At 37.0% G+C, this 18,673-nt stretch overlaps 2 protein-coding genes across 2 annotated transcripts; one reads left to right on the top strand and one right to left on the bottom strand.

Annotated features, from left to right (window-relative positions):
• Positions 1-123: 123 nt before the first annotated feature.
• LOC103713177 (phosphoglycerate kinase 3, cytosolic) lies at positions 124-5,079 on the top strand. Its single transcript, XM_008800005.4, has 6 exons — positions 124-478; positions 2,755-2,832; positions 2,935-3,195; positions 3,510-3,827; positions 4,315-4,473; positions 4,557-5,079. Exons 1-6 carry the CDS (start codon positions 284-286, stop codon positions 4,749-4,751), a joined length of 1,206 nt encoding a protein of 401 aa, XP_008798227.1. The 5' UTR covers positions 124-283; the 3' UTR covers positions 4,752-5,079.
• Positions 5,080-8,266: 3,187 nt separating this feature from the next.
• LOC120107939 (14 kDa zinc-binding protein-like) lies at positions 8,267-17,726 on the bottom strand. Its single transcript, XM_039121473.1, has 6 exons — positions 17,614-17,726; positions 17,436-17,534; positions 14,888-14,974; positions 14,601-14,748; positions 8,605-8,722; positions 8,267-8,520 (listed from the first exon to the last, which is right to left on the bottom strand). Exons 1-6 carry the CDS (start codon positions 17,721-17,723, stop codon positions 8,453-8,455), a joined length of 630 nt encoding a protein of 209 aa, XP_038977401.1. The 5' UTR covers positions 17,724-17,726; the 3' UTR covers positions 8,267-8,452.
• Positions 17,727-18,673: the final 947 nt, after the last annotated feature.

Genomic DNA, 18,673 nt, shown 5'->3' with positions numbered 1-18,673 from the left:
GCGGCTCACCGAATGCTGCACCCTAAGCGGATCAATCAAGAATATGCTCGACCCAGCGCATGTTAGCAACCTATCTTAACCTACGCTCGCCCCTCCCTATATAAGAAAGTCCCCTCTCATCCTCTCTCTCTCGCTTGATCGCTTCCTTTCTACCTCCTCCGCTTCTCTTTCTCCGGTCGATTTTATAGATTTTCCTCTGTTTGCGATTGGATTGGATCGCGATCGAGTTTCTTCTCGTCGTGTGGTGTCTGTGGGTCTGTTCGGTGATTGATTTGGTGTGGTAATGGCGACGAAGAGGAGCGTGAGTACTCTCACTGGAGCCGATCTCAAGGGGAAGAAGGTGTTCGTGAGGGTGGATCTGAACGTGCCGTTGGATGACAACCTCAAGATCACGGACGACACCCGAGTGAGGGCCGCCGTCCCCACCATCAAGTACTTGATGCAGCACGGCGCCAAGGTCATCCTCTCCAGCCATTTGGTGAGCCTCTCGCTCTATCTCTGCAATCCATCTCCTCCTCGTTTTGTTTCTCCTAGATTGTTTCTTAGTTTTAATCAAAGTAGCTTCTTTTGATATCTTCTATTTTTTGTTATTTTGTTCTATTTTTTAAATTTTATTAAGAGGTAATTTGTTATTTATTGTTTTGTAGAGATTCTTATTTCTGTAGGGATTTAGAGCATTCCTTTCTATAGTACAATCAAGGTTTTAAAAGGTCTCACCTTTGCCCATTTTTGGATTTTCGTCTGGTTTTTATGGACAACATTTTTTTTTGGGTGACGAGACGAGGGAGGTAAATTTGTTATTAGTTTATGAAAGTGTCAGCTTGGAGGTTTTAATTTATCTATCAACTAACAATCTTGGGTTTTTTTTAAAAAAAATTTCGCCTTCGTTTTGTTTCTCCATGTGGTCCTTTCGTTTTGCTTTTTTAGGTCACAGATCTGTTTGTTTCATAGTATGATCCACACATTTTAAATCTCCTATCTTGTTCCATTTTTGTTGGTGATTTCTAGCTGGTAACAATGTGATATGGTAACAATGTGATACCTGAACGTCCACGCATATAGTTTTCTTTTAGGTTTTTGAAATGTGGAACTTTTGCTGAGAAGAGCGAGGTATATTATTGTTAGTTTATAAAGTTTTCGTTTTATGCAATTAGTTTATAAAAGCCTTCAGCTTGGTGGTTTCGATCTATCTAGCAACTCCTCAAATTTGCTGTTTCTGGTTCCGTTCTGCCAGACCTTTTTATTAAAAAAGGGCCTCGGACCTGTCCGCATAAAAAATGGTTTAAAAGTTCAACCTTTCTATTTAATAATCTGATATATCTCTTCAGTGATGGTGCGATTTATAAATGCGCACATGTAGCTCTTAGCTTTTATGAGTTTGGGAAATGGAGATGGACTGACCGTGGAAAACATATCTTTGCATGTGGTGGATCCTATGTAGGAGACCTTATTTTCATAATGTTTTTTTAACTTTTTGAAAAGTCCATGTTTGTAGACAATGCAATTGGAAGAACTGGAAATAGAATAAGATATCGCGACTTTGCATGAGTAATAAAAGAAATTGAGGTTAACTTTAGGTTAGGCATATTACAATTATACGACATTTATTTGACCTGATATTTACATCCTGGTGTTTTATATTGCTTAGTATATTGCCCACTTGCTTTTAATTCCATTTTTCTTTTGGTTGATATAAATGACCACCATCCATTGCTTTGTAATTCGAAGGTTAACATGTAAAAGGCTGCATGGATGTTTGGCTACTCTGTATAATTCCATTTAAACTTTTTCTCGCTTTCACCACCACCATTACTACTACTACTACTATTATTATTGTTATTGTTATCGTTATTATTGATATTGGTATTGGTAAATCTAAATGAAAATCATCCATTACATTGCAATTTTGTGATTATCATGTAATAGGCTGCCTGGCTACCATATGTACGTGATAATTTTATATCTGCATATTTGATAAGGGACAGCGGTGTATCTTTTGTGCTAAAGAATGATGAACCTTCTTTCGCATGAGGTGACTGTTGGATCATCAGCCGACTGCTTTGAGATTTGTACGAATGGATGAATGACGGACTTTTGAGTACTTTTGTGGTGGGTGATCCAGTGGTGATTTTGTGCGACGGAAAGTTAATCATTCTTTTGCCTGAAAGATACAACCCAGTCCCATTTGATAAAAATATGAAACCTTTAAAATTGTCTTAGGTGAAATATGGAGGAAGGACAGGCTAGGAGGAATGAGGGAGGTCATGATGCAGGGCCAGGGTAGTACCCTTTTGATATTATATTTTATTTTCACAATCTATAGCCTTTTGTGGCATGGTTTATCTTTTTCCCATAATTTGAGTTTGTACTAATAACTTTAGCCTTTGTTACCTGGAGCCAGATGTTATTCAAGAGTCATATCTGTTTCTTTCTGTTTTATAAAACTCTATTACTACATTTTTTGTTCCTTGCAGTTTTTTTATGCATCCCTCCCACCCACACCCCCCTCCCCTCCTCCTTTTTTTTGCCTTAGATGATATGCATGTTATATAACCTATGCTCAGCAGTTCATTACATTCACACTTGTGTTTTATAGATGCAGTGTTTCTCATATTTCAACTGTAATATATTTCTTGATAGGGGATCTTCGTTCTTAGTTTTTATCAATGCTTATTCATCATCTGAACTTGCTACCTCCTTTTCATTTCCTGGCTATTGATATATGGAACTTGTGGATTGGTTTTGAATTTTCAGGGACGTCCAAAAGGTGTCACTCCAAAGTACAGCTTGAAGCCACTTGTGCCTAGGCTATCTGAACTTCTTGGAGTTAATGTGTGTGAAAAATTGCCCCTGTAACTGATGCCTCTTTTGCGTTGTCAAACATTAAAGCTGGATTCTTTTTTTCATTTCTGATTCCTTAGTTCATTCAAATAGGTTGAGATGGCTGATGACTGTATTGGTGAGGGAGTTCAAAAGATGGTGGCTGCATTACCAGATGGTGGCGTCCTGCTTCTTGAAAACGTGAGATTCTATAAGGAAGAAGAGAAAAATGATCCAGAGTTTGCAAAGAAGCTAGCATCCCTTGCTGATCTCTATGTAAATGATGCCTTCGGCACTGCTCATAGGGCACATGCTTCAACAGAGGGAGTTGCCAAATTCTTGAAGCCATCTGTTGCAGGCTTCCTTATGCAGAAGGTATGATAGAGTTCTCATCATTTTTTTAATAAATCATCAAAGAAGAGAATCAATCATAGCTTGCCCCATTTAAAAATTATACTGTTGGAATTCATTTATCCTGCTTGTTCGTATGGTATCTAATATGTGTCAAATATCTTATACTGGCCCTATCTTTGACAATGGCCATACATTTTTGTCCGACGGGTATGCAAATATATTCCAATCCAAGTTTTGGTATTGTTAAAAAAACTACATTAGATGTTACTACTTCAATTATGTTGGTAGAATCCTGCAATTTGCATTCTCACGAAAGCTTTCACTGTTTCCCTTAGGAACTTGATTATCTTGTTGGAGCAGTAGCAAAGCCCAAAAGGCCATTTGCTGCCATTGTTGGTGGCTCAAAGGTGTCATCCAAGATTGGTGTGATTGAGTCACTTTTTGAGAACGTCGATATCCTTCTCCTTGGTGGAGGAATGATGTTTACCTTCTACAAGGCGCAAGGGCTCTCTGTTGGGTCTTCACTTGTGGAGGAAGACAAGCTTGATCTTGCTACAGCACTTATTGAGAAGGCAAAGTCTAAAGGCGTGTCTCTCTTGTTGCCGACTGATGTTGTTGTAGCTAACAAGTTTGCTGCAGATGCAGACACCAAGGTTTGTCCTCTTGCTTATCCCCTACGGATATTAACTTATTCAAGAGAGAGAGATATATAAAAAAAACTTTAAACAATTCAAAATCCCGAAGGCCTCTCTAAGCTTTTTTTGTTGCAACTTCTGTAAGAATTTGTGAACATGAAGTTTGATTTAGTTGTCATTGATTTGCTATGCACATTCTTTCTTTCATATACATGTAAGTAGGTACTGAACCTGTCGAAGAGAACAATAAAAGGAGGGGCATAAGCTGTGCATGAGTTGAAATGGTGATAGAATTGAAGTATTGTTTTGGCTGGTAGGTGGGGTTTGTTTTTTTGCCCTCCATCCAAGCGTGCTCGTACATGATGTGTCTTCATTGAAGGAACAGTTGGAATCCCAGAGATGAACTAAGTTTGCTAGTGGAAGTTCTGATTTGGCAATTCGACAGCCTGCATCGTCGGAGGTTATAAATTTGATGCTAACGATACTCATTTTCTTTGTTCTGTAGGTTGTACCTGCATCTGGTATCCCAGATGGTTGGATGGGTCTTGACATTGGACCTGACTCCATCAAGATTTTCAGTGAAACTCTAGATAGCACCAAGACAATCATTTGGAATGGACCAATGGGAGTGTTCGAGTTTGACAAGTTTGCAGTGGGAACCGAGGTAAATGATAAAGAACATCTCAAGCTTCATCTTATTGTGAGATAATAGTATAACACATACATTAACACTCTTTGATTGGATAGGCAATTGCAAAGAAGTTGGCTGATCTGAGTGGGAAAGGGGCCACAACAATCATCGGAGGTGGTGACTCTGTTGCAGCCGTGGAGAAAGTCGGGCTCGCTGACAAGATGAGCCACATTTCAACCGGCGGTGGTGCAAGCTTGGAGCTGTTGGAAGGCAAGTCTCTTCCAGGCGTTCTTGCTCTTGATGATGCCTGAGCCTTGGACTATTTTTGTCTCGCCGCCGATCGCTTCTTGGCCCAGGTTTTGTTAGAGAGAGGTGGTATTGCTTGTTCTTGAGGCTACATTAAAAGTTCTGCTGATGATTTAATAAATATCCTTTCATGAAGTGCTTGTGACCAAAGACTCCAGCTTTCAAGAGACTTCGTTATGGCACATTACACCATAATTTTGGTTTTGAATAATATTTTGTAGCATACCCTTTGGCTGGAATCATGAATATTGGGTACTAGTGGGTTAGCGTCCCGGCTTGGTGTCCTGCCCTGATAAGATAATGAAAAAATGTTAATAAAAAGAACACTAAAAATTATGAATTTCTGATTAATTCACTTTGGATGCCATGAAATGATGATGGCCTTGTAATTTTTCAAAATTATTGCTTGAAGAAATGAAGAGCATCAGTGTGATTATTTGAACAGTAAAGTGCAATTAGAGGAAATGATTGAGATAACATAACTAAGGATTTAGTTAGGATTAATTCTGTGGTTACGGTTCATGAGGTTCTACTTATTTATTTATTTTTTTATTTTTTTGGAAATTATCTATTATAATGGGGATATGATGATAGCAGTTCATGTGACTGGCTTGGAATATAGGGGTGGCAATTTAGTCCGTTCCAAGGGATATCAGATCTGACCATAATTGGGCGGGTTTAGGTTAAGTTGGGATGGAACTTCTAAAGGAGTCTAATCCAAGCTAATTAATTAATCTGGTTGGTGACTTGGGTCAGGGCTAGGTTGGATGCTAGGTTTATCTAATACATTTTCAGTTGGGTGGGTTTGTTTCGAGTTAATCCAGCAAATAGATATTATCCTAAGTTATGATCATGTAAGACTGCCAAGGGGCAAATTGCTTAGCAAATGATGTACTAAGATATATTTATGTGCTTGGTTTCCTGATATCCTTATGGGCTAGCCTGTTGAAATTTCAAGAACTACTAAGGTTTCATTGCATCCTCACATGCGACACTAGATTAATGGGTAGTCCCTGAATTTTTCATTTATTTATTTATTTAAATGTTGGCCAGATGTAGGTCGAACTTTATATAGACACAAGTAAAATGGGACCATTCACTCTTCAAAACCTATTTATGCCCCAGGCAGTAACTAGAACAACCACTCAGCCAATATGTGGAGAAAAAAAAAAATCTGAGCAGTTCTTTTGAGTACATCGTTCGGATCTTTGGAGTAATCTACTAAGGTTGGAAGAAAGATTTGAAGTGAGAGGTTTTGGTTCTTATATAGAATTAAAGAATTCAAATAATGTTTTAAAGGATTACCATAAGATTTCAAGATATTGTGGAACAAAGTTTTTATTTTTTTGGGACAGATCCAAAATGTTCAAGGAGTTCCGATACAGTAATAATTTGTGGGCATAATTGCTTAGACAAATGCATTTTTTTAAAAAAATCTCTTAGGCAGAAATCTAGTTAGCGAGAATTGAATAGTTAAGATATATCGAGACTTTTATATAGGGTTACTGTAATGCATGACATTTGTTTTTTTTGTTAATTAATTTCAGTTAAATATACTATTTTGTTTGTCAAAATTTTCTAAAATTTCTCCGTGCCGACCCCTAACTGATGGGTATATCACAATCATTTTCTTTTCAGTCTTTAGGAGTGCTTAATATTTATTTCAATCAAAATATAAGTGGTAGGTTGGAAGTTGTTAATATTGAGAATAAAAGTAAGATATGGAGTTGTTAGTATTGAGGGGGAAAAAAAACTAAGAGTAATTTATGTTGAAGACTGTCTTTAGCAAACGTAGGTTGATAAGTCTGAAGTTGACACGTCATTTAAGAATATCACATTCCTAGCTGAATTAGAGAAACTCAAAGATTTTGCATAAATTGAAACCAAAAGAAACAAGAAACTATTTTCGCCATCTCTAAAGCTCAATCACTGGAAATCCAAAGGAAGCAACTTTATAGAGAAAAAAAAGGAATAGAGAAGCTGTAATAACAAGGAACTCTAGCAGCAGAGAATGCCTTCTCGGCAATGGATACTCTTTTGAGTTTAGGAACATCTAAAGGAAGAAAAAAAATAAGAAATGGAGAAATGGAAGTTAAAAATAAGAGGAAAGGTGGCGAGCATATGTTCTCAGCTGGGTTAGTGGTTAATCCAAATGCATGACTTGGACTATTGGATTTAATAAAATACAGAATAAGATTGTATTGCCATCTTAGCTCAGCTGGTAAAGAGTATGGCTTTTAACCATGTTGTCGTGGGCTAGATTCTTATTAGTTGATTCAATTTGAGCTTCCCAGCTACATGAGTGTGTTTCATTAAGAGTTTGTTTGGTGTCCAAAATTTTTAAAAAAAGGTTGCTAATGATCTTAAAAAAATTCCTTCTCAAGAGAGAACAATTTTAAGCAAAGGTGGCAAAAATTGACTTTGACTTGAGAATCCATGGAGCTGGTAAATCAGGGTTTTCCTTTTTTTTTTCCAGGCCATTGTATTGGTGTACTCAAGTCATGAGGGTAGAGTTCCATTTGCGTTAGGATAGCATAAATCCAGTTGAACCGTGACTTTGAATAAAAATCTTATGAATGATTGGCCATTTTTAATACTAACAGTATAATTCAACTTGAAACTGATTCATTAAAAGTATTAAAAAAATTGATTTAGATAATTATATTGGGTCGGTCAGCAATTAAGCCTTACAAATTAAATTAGTTTGAGTCAAATGAGTCAAGTTGGGTCTTGGGAGCTGACTCATTGGTCGGCATGGGTCAAACGATCTTGACCAAATGCCAAGTCAAGTGGATGTCAAGATTTAGTATATTGTTATCAAACTTTGACCTGATCTGAAACAAACCCATGGTCAACCCTAATCTTAAGAAAGAAAATCTAGAGAATCCTCTTATAGCAATTTAGTTATGAGGTATCCCACCAAACAACAAAAATCTATTTTTATACAACAATTTTCTATTTATTTTTTGTAATATAATCAAATGATAGAAAATTCTTAATATTCTTTTCTTTTTCACTATATATTTTTTAAAAAAACTTTCTCGGTAACCAACCAGAGCCAAATGGACTCATTTAGTGGTAGCCTACTCCCTAATTTTAATTGGGCAATGAAACCTTTTTGAGAAACAAAATATTCCTCTACCAACTGAGTCTCATTCACTTCAACAATGCTATTTCATAAGCATACTATGACTATCACACATAAGTTGCATCCCAGGGTTACTGGCTCTAGTTAGAGATGGAGCTACCAACCTTTGAAAACCCTGTCATCATGGTTCATTTGCAAAGCGAAAGTAGGTTTACTAAGACAATATTTTTCCATATCCATGACCCAACATGAACGCTTTTGGATCAAAAACAGATGCCAAGGTTGGTCATGTTGGTAGCCGCATCGATACCTGTAATTGTCGAACCTTAGGTCAATGTTATAAATCCTTGTTTGTTAATAATCTCTGTTAAGAGCTACCTTCAATTTTGTCCACCAATCACTTCATTCTTGAATGCCAATCTCAGGCCCAAATGAGAAAGATGAAAGGTTGATTCTAGGTTGGCAAACAATTGGAAAAGAATCTGAAAGGTTCCAACAACAGCTTATCTATGAGTATCTTGATCGATTCCATGAACTGCGATTACATAAATTACAAGGGGAACTAGAAACAAATGAAGAACCCTCCACAAATTTGAAAAGAACAAAGAAACATCCAATTTAACCAGGAGGCCATTTCATTTGCCTTCCTCCCAGTATGTGTAAATGTAGATGGTACACCGATTGACCTGACACAAGAAAGACATGATCCTAATGGCATGACATATAATAGATATTAGCCATTAATAGAGGAAAACTGGATATAAACTTACATGCTTCAGGACCATTGTTGATAACAACTCGAAACCCATCCACTATGCCTTCCTTCTCGGCCACTACTTTTGCAGCATAAAGCAGATGACCCAAGATCTCAGCATGCCTTGATTCAGCCTAAACAGGTAGGCATCAACAAATGAACTACTGTTACTATTGGCGCTTGTATAACAGCAGAATGAGGAGTGGCAATAAATGAGATTTATTTTGCCATAAAATGGTTCAACAATATAACTCGATAAAGAGAGCAATTTGTTGCAACTATCTCTTCCATAAAATTAAAGATCTTGTCAGTTTTGTAAACTGGCCAACAAATTTAAATAAGAAATGCACAATATATGCGGCAATATAAGGATGAGAAAACTGCATTAGAACTGGCAAGAACCTTAAGAAATGTTGAAGTTTTTATTATTCATAAAAAAACATCATGGGTTACCTCATGTTTTATTTGAGTACTACTAATTAATTTACTGTTTGGATAAATGTTTCAACATTTGAAGGTTGAAGCATGGATTTTACATTCCAATTTTTTGTTATATCACATGGACCAGATTTCCAAAATCAGAGACAACAGCAAATGGAACTTGGAGGAGCAGATAAAATGACTAGTGCAATAATAAGCAGATTCTTAATCATAATCATTTAACTTTGCCACAAGTATTCAGGGTTGGCAATAAATAAGATTGATTTATTTGCCATAAAATGGTTCAACAATGTGACTTGATAAAGAGGAGCAATTTGTTGCAATTGTCTCTGCAATAAAATGCAATATCTTTTCAGTTCTATAAACTGGCCAACAAATTAAAATAAGAAATCTGCAACATATAAAGCGATATAAGGATTTGAAAAAAAACTGCATTACAACTGGCAATGAATGTTTTGTGGGTGTTTGGGGGGGGGGGGGGGGGGGGGGGGGGGGGGGGGGGGGGGGGGGTGTTGATGGAGAGAATAACAAACATCACCACATTGCTTACTATCTTTCTCCTTACTTTCACATAAATGTTTTGGCTTCTGAGTTCTATTGCTGCAATACTTACTATATGTTGTCTAGTGAACCCTTAGGCTGTGTTCGGAAGTGCAATTTCGGCAAATAAAAGCCTCATAACCCACTTATTTCATCTCTATGCAGCCAAATGATCATTTAAGCACATGGCATAAACCACCTTTTCAGAAGCGCAGAATGGGTATCTAAAAAATAATTGGTACACCATAAATGCTTTACTTTTTCACCTTCTAACCCATTTACCCCACTTAATCAAGGAATAATTTACTCCAGTAAATGGATGAACGACTTAACACTCCCTTTTCCCCTCCAACGAATTCCATTTAACCCAACTATTCTGATTTTTATCCCATTTCCAAAAGTAACCTTAAGGCTGCATTGGAAGCGAAATAAATTAACGAGTAAATGGGTTAACTTACTCATGCTCCTCTTACTCCGGAATAAATTACTACATCCTACATGGAGTAATTTATTCTGAGGTTAACTGCAGTAAATAGGTCTGGAAGGCAAACGATTGTTATTTCGGAAAAGTGGTTTAACCCAAATGTTTCAAAACAAGCCTTTAGCTGAAAAAGAGTGGAATAATTGGGTTAAACATCTTTACTCCCTCTATCCCGCTTCCAAAAGCAGACTAAGTAGCAGGAAACTTCAATTTAGGTAGTGTACCTGCTTCCAAATTGGAATCTCTCCAGAAACTCTTCAATGCACATGCTTCCTAATTATTTCCTTAATCCATATTTTTTAAGACATCAATTCCCTATACCCATACTAGGATCTGCTCCTGCACCTGCATTTCCTAACCAAAGCTTCATTACTTCTGATGTTTGTTTCGCAAAATGTCTTGTTTTGTGAGCTTCACTTGTTCTTCCTTCTCCCAAAAATCTTTGTTTGTTAGTTTTATGCATCATCTTGGTGACAAGTTAAATACTCAATATACAAGATGCATCTCTAGGGTGTCCATACATGAAGGGTACAAGTGTTAACCAATTTAAACTGTGAAAAAGAAAATATTGACTGTACTGTGTTCCTTGCTTCTTTACCCAAGTCTCTAGTGGAATAACTTTCAATATATTTCTGTATGTTAATTCGATTAACTTTGCTTGTGCATCAGATTCAACTGGACCTTTACACTGAAGTCTATGTTATAAGAAGAAGAAAGCAACACATGTTCAAGGCTAGCAACCACCTTTTACTCAAGTACTAATAAGGAAATACAACAAGCCTTCTGAAGTATGGAACCAACCAATTGCCAGCAATTCAAAGGTTCACCAATATTATATGGCTTCAAGGAAAAATGTCAACACCAACAAATCTATGATATGTTTCAGCCAATGTGTCCATCCATGATGGCAGCTGCAAATGCAATAATTGCTCGATATTCAAGCTAACAAGGACTCTTGGACATATCTAGTGATATCCATCTCTGGTAAGAAATTGCAAGTTCTGACTCTGATGCTTTAGTGACTAAGCTCAGGAACAAGTACTTTGGCTGGGCATGGAGGGCTACGACAATGGCTGGGAGGGTGACTCTCATTCAATTGATGCTCACATGCCATTCCAACATACCTTCTTGCACATACTTGGGTTCAGGGGTCTCTCCTTGATCGCATTGAGGCTGATAAGAGATCCTTCTTGTGGGCTAGTGGTCCATCTTCTTGCAAGCTACACCTGGTGGCTCAGGATCAGGTATGCACCCCCAAGGCACTAGGCAGGCTTGGATTACCAGCATTACAGCCAGATGCTAAGCTGCTCTAGCTCAATTGGCTGACTTGCACCCTCAGAACTTATGGTCTTAACTGGTTCCTATAGTGTACCAAATACACTGCGTCTCCCTAGGAAAGGAGACTGTTGACTCTTGGATTTGGAAAGCCCATTACTCATGACCAAGATCTCACACTTCCTCAACTTTGATGGCTTTTGCGACATGGACAAACTGTCTCTATTTTTGATGATGCATGGCTAACAATAGTGCCACTTTGGTTCTATCCTTTTGGCACGATCAGGCTTTTGACCCTGACTTCAGGGCTTGTGACTTGTGGACCATGGATAAGGAGTGGGACCTCAGTAAACAGCACTGGCTTCTTTCTTTGGATCTAGCAGCTCTGGTGTCTCTGTTCCCTATCCCACAGGTTAATGCCAATGATATACTTTGTTGGGCACCAACTGGTAGCCTGACTTCCTTGTTGGCTGATATTGTGCATGCAACTGCTCCTACAGAACACCCTTTGTGCAACATTAGTTGCAATTTGGAAGCTAAAGCTTCAACCTCGTGTGGCTTTCTTTGGTGGAAGGCAGCTCAGGAGAGATTGCCGACGGCAGAGATGCTCCATCAGAGACAACTGTTGCCTCAGCTTCATCTCCATCGTGCCACTACCTAGAAGAGTCAGTTGAGTATGCAGTACTTTCATTCATGCATGGCGGGGGAAGCCTTGCCTTCATCACAAGATGCATCACTCAATGGGAGACCATTGTTACAACTAATCCAGCTTATAACTATAGGCTCAAGCTGACGATCCCTATCATGGAAGGCTACTGTCATAGCTTACGTGAAGGCATTTTGGAGGTCACGGAATGATATACTCTTGAACAGCAACCTTGCTCCACCTTAATGCCTTGCATGCATAGTAGTGCAAGCCATACTACAATATATTCAAGCTATGGTGCTCAATTCACTAGGTAGCACTTGATGTAGTGGGATAGCCCAGCCTTCAGGCCTTCCTCGACCCTATTTCACCTGGCTGCCCGCCCTCTCTTATCCGTTTGCTGAAAGTGAACTTTGATGCCTTTTGCATAGAAAACATTATCTGTGATCGTAGCGGCAGAGTCTTGGCTGCTGCTTCTCTGTAGGTCCCTCAATCTACAAGGACTGGTAGAACTTCGCATGACATGGGAGTTTCTTCGTATGGTTCTTCAAAGTTTTAACCCAACCAAACTCTACTCAGAAGGTGATTTGATGATAGTTGTACGCTGGGTCCATCAGGGACCAAACTCCCTTTCTCTCCCCCTAGCTCATGCATGCATGTAGGGTGTCTGTTCTTTTCTTTCTCAGCTTTAGTACTTTCCTGTGCACCACATATACAGGGAAGCCAACGAACCCGTTGATTGGTTGGCCAATTACGTAGTCACTCACCAAGGCAATCACTTTTGGGAATATAATGTTGCCACAACCTCTTTTGGATATTGCACATGCGGACGCAACTAGTTGTATATACTCTAGAATACTAAACTTGTATTGTTTCTATAATACCAAAAGAAACTAGAAAGAGAAAAAGTTCAAAGTCTGATCCCTTACCTGTTAGTGAACAATAAGCAAAGCATTTTTCACTAATTTCTACTAAAGATTGAAGATATAGTGGTCAACATCAACCACCACCCTAACCCTAACAAAAAAACTAGAAAAATAAGGTTTCATGAACTCTGTGATGGTTGTACCCATGATACACAACCCATCCTCACCACTCACAGTGCATGTTCCTCCGACATTCCTCCGACATCAAAATATCATAAAAAATCATTCTAAAAAGATTCTTTTAGACCCATTGACAAGAGCATTTGATCTAGTGATGGAACCAAATATATGTTGTGATAATAGTTAGTCAAGTTCAAAATTGTATCTTCTCATATAGTTTAGAATAATGATTGGAAGGGTGAGTAGCCAAAGAGTACAAGTACTCCCTACAATAAGGAAAATGCTTACCAACTAAAATGTCAAAAGATTGCTGAAATATGATATTATTAATGACATCAAAACTGTCCATATAAAATGAGGTCCAGACCCAACAACACTGACCCAAGCCCAAATTTCACCAAGGCCCGACCCCTCCCCAAAAGAGTATAGGCTGGAAATTGTATTTATCAAGAGATTTTACAGATACCGATGGTCATTATATGCAGGTAGCTATATATTTGACTAAGTCTTTTTTGTTTCTTTTGAAATCTTTTAGTGTATCATGTAGTCTTTAGTACTTTTTAATGTTACTTCTTGTGCATTCATCCCTTTTAGACATGAGGTGCATTTATTGTCTAGTTAAATAGGTGCACCAATAGAGATGAAGAAAAACTTTCTATGTATAAGGGTTTCTTACAGGAGACGGGAGAAGTTCTTTAGTTAGTGAAAATTTCTCATTTTTTTTTTTACCTTTATAAGAAAGAGTTCCTCTTTCTCCTTGTGATATCTCCTTTTTATCTAGCAATTGGAGTAACTACTGAACACCAAATGTTGAACAAAAAATGTTTCCTAATTGTAGAACAATGAACAAATATATGGTCCACCCTTCATATTTTCTAGTCAAAGAAAGCAATAACTCAGTAGGCACACTCTGCTATGACAATGAACATACCCAAGAACTAGGAGTTTTCATAAGCAATTTGGGGGGAATAAAGGAATACCCAAATTGGCAAACCAAATCTCAACTATTTATCATGAGTTAATATAGACAATGCAGTCTATAACAAGACTTAATTGAGTGGGTACAAGAGCAGGTGTAGGTGTGGGTATATGGGGTAGTGGGTATTTTTAAAAACACTTGAATTAAGGAAGCAGTTAGGAAGTGGGTGCACATTCAAGTTTCTAGAGGGATTCTGAAGTGGGTATATTACCATAGATAGAAGTTTCCTCCTACGAAGGCCTTGACATTTTTCTGGTTGTACAGGTTGATTCGAGTACAAACTTTTTTCTTGTTAAAAAAAATGAAAGCAAGATTTTTTCGATACCATTATTAGAAGCAAGTCATATTATGAACATTGGATTTAATTTATCTAAGAATGCCCATGTTAAATTTTTCTCAAGTTTGACAATTGGAGATGCAAGGGATGTCATATTTGTTTCCCATTTAATCAAGACATGCAAAGAAAAGAGATCCTCTAGGGTCAAGTTCAAGTTTTCTTTTCTTTTCTTTTTCGATGAATATCATTAATTCATTTTCTTTATAAGCTTGTGCACATCAACATATAAAGGGTATAAATTAAAGCAAAGAGAACTGCCTCACATACCTTCCCTAGCTGGGTCAACCCATCCCTAAACTTTGGGATGAGTAAAACATGTACAGGAGCTTGTGGGTTAATATCTCGAAAAGCCAAAACTTTATCATCCTCATAGATGATAGTCGAAGGAATTTCCCTTGCTATAATCTTGTCAAATCTGGAAGAAAAAGAAGAGGAAAATGAATGGAGGAAGCATAAAAGTAACATTATGCATGACTGGTCTCATATGGTGCAAACTGCAACGTATTAAAAACTTTTATTGAAGAATCGAATAAGTACATAGGTCAAAGCCTTACATGGTGGGACCTCCGTTATCTACACTGGCTGCAGCTGCTTTGGCAGAAGCTTCTTCATTGACTGAGGCAGTAATATGGCATACGCATCTGACTTATAGAACAATAGTAACTGAGATGTTTATGAAATTCTAGAGCACAATTTAAAAAATATTTATAGAAGCGATTCTCTAGTTAAAGGAAAAATTAATAAAAACGGGCTAGAATGCATCACAGTAGTATCTATCAGCAATATTAAACAACACAAATCAATTGAAATTTGCTACTTCAGGACTTCGAAATGATTCAATGTACAAAGGAATATTGCAGCAAACAACATAAGGAACATAAACTCAATGCAGACAATTTAGGAACAAGAATTATGAGGGAAGCAATTCAGTAATGCTACTTCATTATTGCCATTCTTGGATCGAAATGATAAATTGTATCACCAATCACTGATGCAAGGCATATCTGGGAGAAAAAGAGGGGGGCGGGGGGTCTGGTGGGAGGAGCAGGAAGAGAATCCCTAATGAGCACCATAAACAACCATATACCAACACGTGGAGGAAAGAATGTCTAAATGTAAAACTGTTTCTGAATTCAGCCTTCCATGTTTTCAGATTCTTTGAAGATTCTTATGTTTTGCCTTCTAAATATTTAACCATTCTAATCTCATGCTTGTAGTTTCAACCACAATCTCTAAAAAAAGCTTATTCAAAAAATATAAAGCATTTTATTCTCATGCACATAAAAAGAGCAGAAGGTAACCACATTGATGTACATTCCCTAATGTTTCTGTAGGTTCCTGACATAAACCATTTATAAATTAAACTTGAGACTTTCAGTGACAGGTTCTGTATTGCACTTAGGTCTATGAATGATGCCATATTCCTCATTGGAAACTACTGGAGAGAGGAACAAGTCATGAGACCTGCAAGATTAGCTGCCAGAGAGGTAAGTTCATTCAACTAGGAAGCAACGTAGCAAGAATTTTCTAGATTAGGATAGAATATCCTACAGCCCCCCTGCATGCCAAAAAAAAAGGAAAAAAGAAATGCAAGGTTTAATATGAAAGACTGCACCCATTTCTATGGCACAAATCATTATGCGAAGAGCAAAGTTAAGCCAAAAAATTCCATTCAGGAAAACCTTGGACTTTGAGAGGAGCAAAAAGTTTTGCACCTTCTCCTAAACAAAACTTACTACTAATTTTCTGGCTAAAAAGAAAACCAGATGCTAAAACTTGTATCTCCTCTTATTTCCTTATCCACCAATCCTCATTGTTAATTTCAAAACAAACTCAATCAAGAAAGGAAAACAGAGGTCGACCACATTATTCATTAAGACTACTTTTTATCACCTGGAGATTATGTAGAGAAAAACAACTTCAAGTGAAAAGCAAAACATAGGAGGGCAAATGTATCAATTTAATCCCTATAGAGTTATAGTTGACGGTGACTCTCTACCATAAAGAATTGAACAAGCTAACACTCTTAATAACATTTTATAACAAGAGACTAACATATCTCTTGAAACCAATAACAAACATCCTTAATCATTTACTTGAGAATGATGCCATGTTCATAATTGAACTAGGATTAGTTTTATAGTTTGAGCATCTTTTTCACATCTGAATGCCAAACAAGTGTCAGCTATCAACATCCTTATTGGGGTTCGATCAGAGTTGTTATTGGATGACAGATTATGCAAGCATCATATGCTTGCACTGAGCACCTTTTGTTCTTCCGTGCTGGCATTGATTATAATACCCTATAATGGCCTATTATGCTTGATCCTCTTATCTTTTACATCACTTGAATGCAAGATCAGTTTGGTTTGATATCCTTCCCTCAGCAATTGTACTTTCATAGAAGACTCAAACCTAGAAGAACAAAAAATATAATAAAGACAGCATCTGCCCTCGAAAATGAAGGCCAACTATCTAATGAATGAGCAAGCAATGCAACTTCCAAAAATGAATGAAGCACCTCAAGATTAATTTTCATTTTGACACATTTCTAACACTTTCTTAAATCTAGTTTTTGAGCACATCATGAACCTTGTCACGAAGATTCGTAATAACATGCATGCACTTGTCAGGTTTCACTTAAAATTGTTAACATGCAAACATGATTCCAAACAAAAAGAAATAAGTTCTGGCGCATGCTCCAATTTTGTCAGAGGCGAAGAGGGATAGATACCACCCTTCCCTAAAAAGCAATGCCTCCTAGATACTGATTTCTATTATGAAACAAAGAGCAAAGCAAGGAGGGAACGGAATTTCCTTTCCACAAAGAAAAAAAATCCAATTTTTACTCAAAATTTAGACCCATCTCTGTCCCCTTTACTTTCCTGGTCCTAAATAAACTGCAACCATAGCAAGCAAGCCATCAGTTTAACAATTAACCTAATCCAAGCCCTGTTTGCTCAACAAGGAATTTAGATAGACCCATAGATGTAGGGTTTGCTCATTTTGGTCGAAGATATCTCCAACCAAAGTCCAGACTCAAATACAGAATTTAATCACAAAATGGAGGAAAAAGAATTGGGGCATCAATGTAATTCAAACCTCTCCGGCCGCAACGAATATGAGGGAGCTCGGAGAACATCAATCGAGAGCTTGGAGAAGGGTTTTGGAATCGCATAAGCTCGAAGAACCCGAGAAAACCTGGTCTCATAGAGCAAGAAACCACTTAAAAGTGGGGAAGAGGGGGCGGGGGGAGAGAGAGATGAGAGAGAAAGAGTACCGGAAGAGAGAGAAGGCAGTCGTTAGCGTCGCGGCCATGGCTTTCACCGGAGCACCGAAAGAAAATTGGTGGGGGGAAGCATTCCAAGCCTGGCCGGGTCTACAGCCCATCAAACCGATATGATTTTTTTAAAAAAGAAAAAAGTTCTTATTTTTTTCATATAAATCGATATATTTGGAGGCTTAGTACGTCTAATTTGCATGGTGTTACATTTTGTTTAATGATAAATCGATCTAACATAATGCTTGATTAGATCACTAATTTAAATTAAAAAAACTACAATTAAATTTAAATCCACTAATTATTGCTTTTTTATATATATAAATTTAGCACGCACGCAACTACCAAACTAATTCAAAATAGTTGTTATTATTTTTTATTTTATTAATCAACCAATTATCTTTCGTAATACTTGATTAATTTTTTTTAATAAGCATGGCTGGTCATCTCAAACAAGATTTAGTCCATTAGATATTTTAATAGGTAATGACGTTTTGATAATAGTGTCCATGCCACCTATTAGTAAAATATTAGTTAATATGAGAATTTTTTTTGTTTACCTATGGCACTAATGCATGATAGCACATGTGATTTTGATGTTTTAGAAAATTTTTCCTATTATATATATATATATATATATAATATATATATATAATATATATATATATATATATATATATATATATATATATGGACTTCATTTGAATGCTCATTAAGAAAGAGGAGACATGAAAACAATGAAGTTGATTAAGCTTATATTTGCTTTAGATCCAAACTTCGGTTAGTTTGTTTCCTTTCTTCATTCTCTACCAAAACCATGGAATAGTTTTCTTCATGTTCATACTATATGTGAATATTTTTGTTCAAGATAGGACATGAAATGATTCAAAAAAAAAAGTCACCATATATTTGGATTTTGTTTCAAATTAGGTAGATGAAAATTTACCAATGTCATGCTCTCTAAATTTTGCTTCACAAGATGATAAAATAGGTAGAAGATGAAAATAAACTTTTAATATTTTTATATATAAAAGAAGAGATGATGAATATAGATTTAAGA

Source organism: Phoenix dactylifera, unplaced genomic scaffold, assembly GCF_009389715.1.
Source record: "Phoenix dactylifera cultivar Barhee BC4 unplaced genomic scaffold, palm_55x_up_171113_PBpolish2nd_filt_p 001085F, whole genome shotgun sequence".
NCBI classification, from domain to species: Eukaryota; Viridiplantae; Streptophyta; class Magnoliopsida; order Arecales; family Arecaceae; genus Phoenix; species Phoenix dactylifera.
This window is presented reverse-complemented; position numbering and strand designations above follow the sequence as displayed.